The 12125-nt window shown below is 36.5% G+C and overlaps 1 protein-coding gene across 1 annotated transcript; it reads right to left on the bottom strand.

Annotated features, from left to right (window-relative positions):
- Window positions 1-2849: 2849 nt before the first annotated feature.
- Window positions 2850-3476, bottom strand: LOC127080659 (uncharacterized). Its single transcript, XM_051020969.1, has one exon. It carries the CDS (start codon window positions 3474-3476, stop codon window positions 2850-2852), a length of 627 nt encoding a protein of 208 aa, XP_050876926.1.
- Window positions 3477-12125: the final 8649 nt, after the last annotated feature.

Raw genomic sequence — 12125 nt, forward strand, 5'->3', positions numbered from 1 at the left:
TTTGTTGAATAATGATAAAAGGTACTCCACATAACCTTTAAATCATCATTCGTCTTCTGTTCAAGCACAGTGAACCGTATCTTCTCTTCGTTGTCAATCAAGGATGAATGATACTCGAGTTTGACGACTCTCCGATGTTCTGGATATCGCAAGAGAGTATTCATTTTGGTTTTCAGATCGACGAGAAGTATGTCCTCGTAGATCTGAAATTGAAATGAAGGATTTTGTGCCATTGAAAAACACAAATTCAAGACGGGATATGTAGTCATTATGGTTTGTGTAAATAAAATGGAATGAGAGACGTTATTTATAAAAGTTTTAGAGCAATAATAATTTTACAAACATGATCATACCTGCATGAAATACTTCAGAGATACATATCCGGATCCGTCTTTTTTTTTCTTTCAAAAAGTAAGGGTCTATCTGAAGATGCAACTTCGCATGATCCTCTGTTTTGTTTTTGTTTTTTTAATAATTAGAATGTGTTCGGAGATGCATCTCTGGAACCATCCAAAAATTATGTAGAACAAAACCAATTGATTATGTAGAAAAGAATTTCAAAAACAAAAATTGTTCAAAAAATACCATCCAATTTTATAATATTATGCAGTGCGATATTTAAAAAAAAATCATGTTACATTTTTAGATTACAACTAAAGTGCATCAAAACATATGTCAATATCTAAATTTATTGGTGGCTCATTCTTCGATCTTTCCTTATTTGCTTCTCGTTCAATGTCGCTTAATTTGGTGAACTTTTCCATTCTTTCAAAAAAGTGATTCAACCATGTTTCAGCATCTCGTGTGACATGTGTCGTTGACTTCAGTGATGTCTTTGGTATAGGACACCCCAGTTTCAAATAAACCTAAATAAAATGTTATTTTGTTGATAGCCAAACAAAACACATATTGCGTTTAGATGGATTTTGAGGTGGCTTACTCTGAAGTGTAAAGAATGTTTTTAAGAAACTATATTGTGTTAAATCAATGCACACCCTATCATAAGCAACTGTTATAAGATGTCTCATATCTAAAAAGCACATCCATTTGTCAAACAAAGATGGATCACTAAGACAAGGAACAAGAGCATTGAGAATTGTATCGTAATTTTCTTTGTTCCTTTATAAATGTGTGCATGGTTCCATATGCATTGTCATCTCTTGTATAAGATGATGACATACAAATTGGTGGTCCTCCTCTCCTTCACTAAGTAAACTCGAAACAATTCGAAAACCACAATTGCTGTCACTTTCAACATTTACAATCCTCTCGATGTATTTGTGCATAAAAAATGACATCTCTTCAATGAATTTGATTTTTGGTAACGGCGGTGGAGGAGATGGTTTGCTAAAGCGAGCACCCATGAGAACACTTTTTTTTGGGATTTTGGAGTCAAAGAATTTGAAAAATGTGAGTCAACATATTCAAAATATGAAGGAGTCCGTATCATGTAGTTGTCACTTTGAGTCAGTTTTACCTTTTTAGGTGCACCCTTTGTTTTAACCAGTTTCGATGGTGGTTTCAAATTCGTTGTTTTATGATGTCATCAGTTTTTATGAATCTCCATTGGATCACTTTCCACTCGGTCATGATAGATATGTTTGATTTATCATCCTTTGTCACACCATCATCATCAAAATAGAGCCTTATCCAGTGAGTGCAAACTTCGTCCATACAAATTGATTTTTCAAGCTTCAGCTTCTTTGAAATTAAACAAGCACATGGAATACCGTAAGTCTTCCTATATGTACATCCACACTTTGAACTATCTGAACATGTTTTATCCACTCGCTTGGCTTCGTGAAAAATTAAATTCAAAGCCTCCCAAGATACGTTGCTAACCAATTATGAATAAAGGATGCCATATTTAAAGCGGTGTTCTAACATAGTAATGCTACGAATAAAAGATGTTTGTATCTCATCATGGTGGTTTCATATCATTTGGTCCATGGTGTCCCAATCTCGATAAAATTCACCTTTACTATTTTGCAACCAATTCTTCAGTCTAGTATGTGCAGATTCAACTCTGGTTGTTGTTGTATTTCCAAAGTGTCGAACCCTGATCGGTCCATGCACAAACAATCTTCTCTTTTACCTGATCCATAATAATGCCCTCAACATATTTAAGCAAATCTATATCACACAAAAACACACACACACACACACACACACACACACACACACACACACACACACACACTTATGAACTTTAGAACAGAGTCGACATATAATGCTTTCGTGGAAGAATATATTATAGAATCCCATGCATTTTTTATATTTTCCACCACTACACCAGAGGTTTGACAAGTTTTCCATCTTCAAGTTTGACTTGTTTTGTGCCAATCAGAGGTTTTAATTGACTTCTCACACTTTTGGTTATGTGATACTTGCAAAGTAATGCAGACAATGTAGGAAACACAGTTGTAACCGAATTCATCAATGCGGTGTTGTGATAAGTGATTATGACTTATGACATGTTTTTTGGTCCTTTAACATAGTCTTGCACATTTCCAAAGCCCATGTAACGTTGTCCTCTTTTTTGGATTCCAAAAATGCAAAACCGAATGAATAAGTCATCTCCGTAGAAGTAACACCAACAATTTCTAGGAGTGGAAGTCTATACTTGTTTGTTTTGTATGTTGAGTCAATTATGAGCATGGAGGGAAATGTATTGAACAACTTGAAGGAGACAGGATGACTCCAAAATATATATCGAATGGTGACTTTATCCTCACAAATCTGTATCTCAAAACATAGTGGTCATCATCCTAAAGCTTCAAGAGTTTGTGCATATCAGATCTTGGTCGTCTTACGACCTTGTTATCTCGAGCATGCACGTTGTATATTTTCTAAATGTTTGAAACATTTAAAGGTCTTTTCCGTTTCAAATATGCGGGTAAGTTTTTCGGCATAACCATGTTTAATGTCATGTCCGAAACAAGTTCCCTCTCCTCTAGCACAAGGCGACATACAATGGGATGACAAACTAACTTATCATGCAAGGCATGATTATGTTTATCGAAAATCACATTAAATTTCTGTGTCTCATCCTCCATACCATATTCGCGCAATTTAAATCGACACTCACATTTCCTCGATCCAGTGTCATCTCGTTTCAACTGCCTAATCTTTGGTTGGTACATGCCACTTCTTTCACATATCATTGTTACAAATGCCTGTCTTCTATCCGAACCATTGTCGGAACTTCCAATTACAATTCCAAAGCCCAATTTTATGCCTTCCCTACGGACCCATTGTAGCATATGTTCATGAACAATAAACACTTCATTATTTGTAAAATTTGCACGAACATCTACCTCGACAACAATCGGTCGAGCATCCGGTTTAACATCATCATTCACTTCATCCGGTTGAACATCATCATTCACTTCACCCGGTTTAACATCATACTTCACTTCGACCGATTTAACATCCACATTCACAATAGTCTTGGGAAACATATCCGGGTGAATCATTCTATTAAAGGAGAATTGCGATAAAAAACACAACGGGATTTTTTTTTCCTTTAGTGATCCTTAAGAATGGGCATGATCAGTGATAGAAATCGTTACCTCTTGTGGCGATTGAAACCTTTGATGCAAATCTTAGGAGTGATCACGAGCGTTGAATGGTGACAACGCCTCTACTCAGTCCACACGATTGGATTCCTTCAGTCTCAGTGCTAGCTGCTACGGTGTGTGTGTGCGTGTGTGTGAGAGAGAGAGAGAGAGAAGAGAGAGAGAGAGAGAGAGAGAGAGAGAGAGAGAGAGAGAGAGAGAGAGAGAGAGAGAGAGAGAGAGAGAGAGAGAGAGAGAGAGAGAGACGGAATTTCATCTAATGAAATGCTTCTGCACAAGGGTTCTATTTATAGAACCACTTGTGTGGGTTGTAAGCTAAAAAATCCACTTAAGTGTATATGGCCCATATCTTATGATATACCAAAAATCACTTAAGCGCCTGTTACCTTACCATATTTCGTATTCTACTTAAGTGTACCGTACCTTACGATGTTCTACAATTCACTTAAGTGCACCATACCTTATGGTATTCCTTATTTACTATATCTCTCATAAATCCGTCCTTTTGTGTGTGACCCTGTAGGTTTTCACGATATTGACAATTATATTAAATCACGTATTTAACATAATAAATAGTGAGCGGTATCTAGCAACACATCACTACTACCCAAGACATGAAAATGTCATGTGATATGACAAATCCTTTTGTGATAATACTTGTGTGTACAATTACCCTTTTTGCCCTTATGTCTATATTGAACACAAGGCATAAACTGTGTCATCCTCATCCAGTTCAATATTGGGCCGTTAGACATTTATCCTGTTACGCAAGATGGGTAAATTCCATCTAGGTCACTCATGTCCCCCTAAATATGCTTCGTGGAGTACCCATCAACTGTCTTTATGGCCATCCAGTTACGAACAATGTTTGATCAACAATAAAACACTTGACTCTACATCTAAGGTCCATAGTGGTTTCAGGTCGAAGGGTGGTATACACCACTATCACCATGATAATAACTTATGACACGTTTTATAACATTTTATGCAGTATTCTCATAGCGTGTCAATCCAGTATAAATATTACTCCTAATATTCATACCTATGTTTAAGACTTGATAACTCCTTAACCATTATACATGAGATGTGATCATCACTATATATACATAATAGTCTTAATGCTTTAAGGTTATCCCACTTCACAACAAAGCTCGACTACGGATACTTTAAGAACAATGTCCTGATGTTTAATGGGATCTCATGATTAAGTCACACTTGATACATTAAACAGACTAGCTATTCTAGGGACTTTATTAAACAAACATAATAAAGAAAAAACCTTTTATTATTAATGAATAATTCGATATAAGTACCAAAAGTATTTGCCTCTAGGGCTTACACCATCAATCTCCCACTAGCACTAGATCCAATCAGGCATACCCCTAATGCCCATAGATCTAGTATGGTCATCATGCTTTTGTTGTGCAAGAGGCTTTGTCAGTGGGTCAACAATATTGTCAAGTGTAGGTACTTTGCATATTTTCACATCTCCTCTATCTATTATCTCTCAAATGAGGTGATAACGCCTAAGTATGTGTTTGGATCGTTGGTGAGATCTAGGCTCCTTAGCTTATGCGATAGCACCATTGTTATCAGATAGAGATCAATGGGGGTACACAATGCTAGGAATTATGCCAAGTTCACTAATGAACTTTTTGATCCAAACAACTTCCTTTGCTGCACTTTAGGCAACAATATACTCGTCCTCGGTTTTAGAATTAGCAACTGTATCTTCCTTTGAAATTTTCCAGCTCACAGTTCCACCGTTTAAGCAGAACACATAACCAGATTGCGATCTAAAGTCATCCTTATTTGTCTGGAAGCTAACATCAGTGTATCTAATTACAACAAGCTCTTCCTGACCTCCATATATCAAGAATTAGTCCTTAGTCCTTCTCGAATACTTAAGGATATTCTTGACAGCTACCCAATGAGCATCACCGGGATCATATTGGTACCTACTCGTTACACTTAAAGCATATGAGACATCTGGTCGAGTACATAACATGACATACATGATAAATCCTATTTCAGATGCATATGGAATCTTATTCATGCGATCCCTTTCTTCCTTAGTTGAAGAGGATTGTGTTTTTGATAGACACATGCCATGTTGCATAGGTATAAATCCTTTTTTGGAATCATACATATTAAAGCGTCTCATCACTTTGTCTATGCATGTACTCTGACTTAGGCCAAGCAGTTTTTGTGATCTATCTCTATAGATTCTGATTCCTAATATATAGGCTGCTTCACCTAGGTCCTTCATAGAAAAGCATATCCCCAACCAAGTATTTACTTGTTACAGAATAAGGACATCGTTTCCAATGAGTAATATGTCATATACATATAATACCAGGAAGACGATTATGCTCCTATTAACCTTCTTGTAGACACAAGGCTCATCTTCATTCTTGATGAATCCATATTGTTTTACTGTTTTATCAAAACGAAGATTCCAGCTTCTGGAAGCTTGCTTCAATCCATAGATTGATCTTTATAACTTGCATATCTTTTGAGTTTCTCCTGGTATGTCAAATCCTTCAGGCTATGTCATGTACACATCCTCAAGAAGATTCCCATTACGGAAAACAATTTTGACATCCATCTTCCATATTTCATAATCATGATATGCAACAATATCAAGTAAAATCCGAACATATTTAAGCATTGCAACTAGTGAAAAGGTTTCATCATAGTCAACCCCATGAATTTGTTTATATCCTTTTGCAACCAGTCTTGCCTTATAGGTATGTACCTTACCATCCATGTCAGTCTTCTTTTTGAAGACCCACTTGCATCCTATAGGGTTAACTCCTACAAGAGGCTCTACCAAGGTCCAAACCTGGTTTGTGTACATGGAATCCATTTCAGATTTCATGGCTTCTAGCCACTTCTCAGACTCAGGACCAGTTATGGCCTCTTGGTAGGTCACAGGCTCATCTTGATCCATGAGTAATACATAACCTTGATCAGTTATGAGATATCCATATCTCTTAGGTAGGTGACGTATCCTGCTTGACCTACGCTGGTCTTGTTATACTTGAGCAGGTCGCTCTTCCACAACTACTTGTGTTTCCTGTTCTAATTCCTCCATAGGTGTATCAATGCTTTGTGATTCTTTAATTTCTTTAAGCTCTACTTTCCTCCCACTGATTCCTTTGGATATAAAATCCTTTTCTAGGAAGACTCTAGTTCGAGTGACAAACACTTTGCCCTAATAAAGATTGTAGAAGTAATACCCTCTTGTTTCTTTAGGATACCCCACAAATAAGCATTTATCAGATTTGGACTCAAGCTTAGTTGAAATTTGTCATTTCACATAAACTTCGCAACCCCAAATCTTCATATAAGACATATGTGGTTTCTTACCACTCCATATCTCATATAGTGTCTTCTCAACCTTTTTGGATGGAACACGGTTAAATGTGTAAGCTGCTGTCAATAGTGCATGTCCCCAAAAGGACTTTGGAAGATAGGCGTGACTCATCATGGATCGGACCATTTCTAACAAGGTTTGATTTCTTCTCTCAGATACACCGTTCCATTGGGGTGTTCCAGGAGGAGTAAGTTGGGATAAAATCCCACACTCTTTCAGATTGTCATCAAACTCTAGGCTTAAATATTCACCACCTCGATCTGATCGAAGAGTTTTAATATTCTTACCTAGTTGGCTTTTGTACTTCATTCTTGAATTCCTTGAACTTTTCAAAGGACTCTGATTTGTGTTTCATTAAATACACATAACCATATCTATTGAAATCATTAGTAAATGTGATGAAGTACTGAAAACCTCCTATGACTGGTATGTTCAGTGGTCCACATACATTAGTATGTATGAGGGCCAAAAGATCATTAACTCTTTCACCTTTTCCCGCGAATGGAGACTTTGTCATCTTTCCAATTAAACAAGATCTACATGTCTCATATGATTCATAATCAAAAGAGTCCAAAAGTCCATCTTTATGGAGTTTGGAAATGCGTTTCTCATTTATGTGGCCTAATCGACAACACCAAAGGCAAGTTGGATTTAACTCATTCGGTTTTATCCTTTTAGTATTAATGTTATAAATAGGCATTTCAAGATCAAGGACATATAGTCCATTGTTCATTTGTGCAGTAGCATAAAATATATCATTCAAATAAATGAAGCAACAATTGTTCTTTATTATGAATGAAAAACCAAACTTGTCCAAACAAGAAATGGAAATAATATTCCTGCTAATTACAGGTACATAATAACAGTTCTCTAACTGAATTATTAAACCACTAGGTAAAGTCAATACATAAGTTCCTACGACTAAAGAAGCAACCTTTGCTCCATTGCCAACTCGTAGATCAACTTCACCTTTTGCCAAATCTCTACTCCTTTTTAGCCCCTGCACATTGTTACAAATGTGAGAACCGCATCTAGTATCTAATACCCATGACACAAAAGTAGATAGATTAATTTCAATAACAAAAATACTTGAAGTTGAAGTCTCTACTCCATTCTTCTCATCTTCTAGGTACTTTGGGCAGTTTCTCTTAGAGTGTCCGGTCTTACCGCAATGGAAGCAGGTGCCATCCTTTGTTATGCCTCCACTAGGCTTCAAAGAAGGAGCGATGGGTTTGGGTTTGGCAACTTCCTTGCCTTTCCTTTTACCACCCTTCTTGGTGGGTCTTTTGTTCTGCTTTTTTCCATTTCCGATCATCAAAATGGACTTCCCTTTTGACTTCAGGTTCTACTCAGCAGTTCTTAACATGCCTAGAAGTTCAGGAAGAGTTTTGTCCATATTATTCATGTTGAAATTAAGGACAAACTGACTGAAGCTCTCTAGCAACAATTGCAAAATTAAATCAATCGCAAGTTCCTTTCCGAGGGGAAAACCCAACCTCTCAAGGTTCTCCACATACCCAATCATCTTGAGCACATGGGGACCTACAGAGGCTCCGACATCTAACTTTCCTTGAAAAATAGATTTTGAAACTTCAAACCTTTCATTCCTTGCCTTCTCTTGATAGAGCATCTCCAGGTGTCCAATCATATCGAACACTGTCATGTTCTCATGTTGCTTTTGCAACTTCGAGTTCATGGTAGCTAGCATGAGACAAGCAACTTCACTGGCATCATCGACATGCTTCTTATAAGCATCTATTTCTGCCTTAGGTGCAGAACTAGAAGGTTCCTCTTTAGGAACATGTTCCTCCAAGACATATAGCTTTTTATCATGCTTGAGGATAATCCTCATATTTCAGTGTCAATCCAGAAAATTTATCCCAGACAATTTTTCCTTATCAAGGATTGATCGCAAAATGTTGTTAGAGGTGTTTTCTATCATGGTAATCTACATGAAAAAATATGAAAATATAAGTATCATAAAAATAACATATTTAATTAGGCCTTTAATTAAATATGCTCCCACTATTTTACTCAAAATAAATGACCCTCACCATTTGACTCGGAAAATCCCGTTGGAAGATTTTCTAGTGGGTCGAGATCCACATTTCACTTTGTTTTAAGCCTGCGTAGGTGGATTACACAAAACTAGTTTAATTAGATAGGAACTCCTTCCAATTGTATCTAATACAACTCTCGAATATTTTAGTTGGGTAAATAAGTCCTTATTCCAATCCATCATATGGATCATTTCTGACTCTTGCTTCTAAACATATATAATCTTATTATAATTTGTTTAGTTAAGTTTGACCCATTATTTTATAAATTGGATATTACAATTATCCCATCGCACCTTACTAATATAGAACATGCACCCCGCGTAGGCAAAACCAACATTATTCGATATTAATGTTGATGAGTGCTAAAACTTGGAAAGCATAAACTTAATATTTAATTTGAGGGAATTTGCAATTATTTTTATCTCACCGGCTTATTTTTCATATAAATCGTCTCTCACATGCATCAACATACATACAAAATGAAATAGTTATGGCCCCTAACACAATTGTTCTCCCAAGCCAATGAGAGAACCTAAGCTAACCTAATAACAATATAAGTTTCTCCAAGCAAGATCGTCAAGGTTGTCCTCCTTTGATATTGTATTCTTCTCTTTCTTCATAACATTGCATTACATAAAATAAACTCGTTTTACATACGAAGAAGTGAGATGAGAAAAGAAGTTACATTAAGAGATTAAAAGAGAGGCACGACACACATGCCGTATTTTAAAATCCCAAAAAACAAAATAAAGGAACACTGAAGCCATAACTGATCACCATAAGACAATAATAATAAACACATTATTATTATTATTATTATTAATTTAAATTCTATTAGTTAAATAAACCAAATTAAATTTCGAAGATTGATCACACTGCGCAGAGTTAGCTGGGGGTTCCGCTGCCCGGTCAACGGACTCAAGGGGGCATCGCCCCCTGCAGGGTTGTAGGGGCACCGCCCCAGCATAAAATTTTAATGAACAATTCATTTGAAACCGACGCTGTTTTTCACATCAACACTTGATAGTTTAAAGCACAACTCTTGTGCAGTCACAACCCTAATCGTATAACTCTTTGACAATACAACCCTTGTACCGTCATGAACCCTAATGCAACAATTTCACACCGTCAAACACACCTCTATTGTTAATTCAGTATGATTGACCAACACGTCATTGTGTCACCATACTAATATCGGATTCCGAAGCAAATGACCATTGACCGCTCAAAGGAAAACACTCATTAAGTGTTTGAATGAATGAAATAGAAATAATATATCATATATACCATATTTTGCATTAGAATTAATTATATCATATATATAAATTGATCGATCTCATTTGTGTAACCTATGGACGATTGATGTATCGCTGCTTCACCATACTAACATCGTGTTATGAAGCATAGTCAACATCAATCATCCAAATTGTACACACATGATGCCAACTTTAATTACTCGTTTATTATTTAATTTATTATGTCTTTTAATCGTATTAATACAGAAAATACAGAAAATAAACCCCTATCAGATACATGGTTTCATAAGTGGCTCTGATACCACTGAAGGAGAATTGCGATCCAAAATGCAATGGAAATTAAAAAAATTCTTCTTTAATGATCCTTACAAATGGGCATGATCAGTGATAGAAATCGTTACCTCTTGTGGTGATTGAAACCTTTGATGCAAATCTTAGGAGTGATCATGAGCGTTGAATGGTGACAACGCCTCTACTCAGTCCACACGAACGAATTCCTTTAGTCTCAGTGCTAGCTGCTATGAATGAAAGCTTTAAGTGATATATATATATATATATATATATATATATATATATATATATATATATGCTAAATATATATATATATATATATATATATATATATATATATATATATATATATATATATATATATATATATATATATATATATATATATATATATATATATATATATATATGCTAAATTTCATCTAATGAAATGCTTTTACACAAGGGTTCTATTTATAGAACCACTTGTGTGGGCTACAAGCTAAAAATCCCACTCAAGTGTATGTTACCCATATCTTATGATATACCAAAAATCACTTAAGCGCGTGGTACCTTACCACTATTCTACTTAAGTGCACCGTACCTTACGATGTTCTACAATTCACTTAAGTGCATCATACCTTACGGTGTTCCTTATTTATTATATCTCTCATCAATCCGTCCTTTTGTGTGTGATCGTGTAGGTTTTCGCGACATTGAAAATTATATTAAATCGCGTATTTAACATAATAAATAGTGAACAATATCTAGCAACACATCACTGCTACTCAAGACACGAAAATGTCATGTGATATGAAAAATCCTTTTGTGATAATACTTGTGTGTATAATTACCCTTTTTGCCCTTATGTCTATATTGAACACAAGGCATAGACTGTGTCATCCTTGTCTAGTTCAATATTGGATCCTTAGACATTTATCCTGTTACGCAGAATGGGAAAATTCCATCTAGGTCAGTCATGTCCCTTAGCATTCTTCGTGGAGTACCCATTGTCGCATCCGCGAAAAACAACCGGCGGGCTGAAACAAAAACAACACAGAGCCGCCACCGTGCGTTATTTATCCCAAAGAGGGAAAGGAAATGCTCAGAGTAAACCTGGGAAAAGCATGGTCTCGCGACCAGAGAGAAAGGGTAAGGGAGTCGGTTATGCGAAGGGAAGGTGTTAGCACCCCTACGCATCCGTCGTACTCGACGGGATCCACACTCTAAAAGATAGGTTAAGGTTACTAAAACAAACATCACACACACATACAACACAGGAGGAGGAAGAGGGGAGAGGGCTCTCTAGGACATCGCATCCTATGCCTACGTATCTCGTCTGGAACGAGAATCAGAGCTGCCGTAGTTCTGCTCACGCACGCCGAACAAAACACACACAAAAAGGCAAACATGGAACCCGAACGCCAATTGCTGGACTTACATCGGCTTCCGAACCAAACAAACACACTCAGGATACGGACAGCCAATCGCTGGGCTTACATCCATATCCTGACACACAAGAAGAAACAAACAACAAGCTACTAAGGAGTCGGGAACTCGAGCCTAGCAGCTGTCAAGCAAA

The sequence above is a fragment of the Lathyrus oleraceus genome, chromosome 5 (genome assembly GCF_024323335.1).
Source record: "Lathyrus oleraceus cultivar Zhongwan6 chromosome 5, CAAS_Psat_ZW6_1.0, whole genome shotgun sequence".
Lineage (NCBI taxonomy): Eukaryota > Viridiplantae > Streptophyta > Magnoliopsida > Fabales > Fabaceae > Lathyrus > Lathyrus oleraceus.

What these genes read in the sequence shown, in the direction of transcription:
- LOC127080659 (XM_051020969.1), bottom strand. Translation starts at nt 3,476, where the DNA reads ATGATTCACCCGGATATGTTTCCCAAGACTATTGTGAATGTGGATGTT.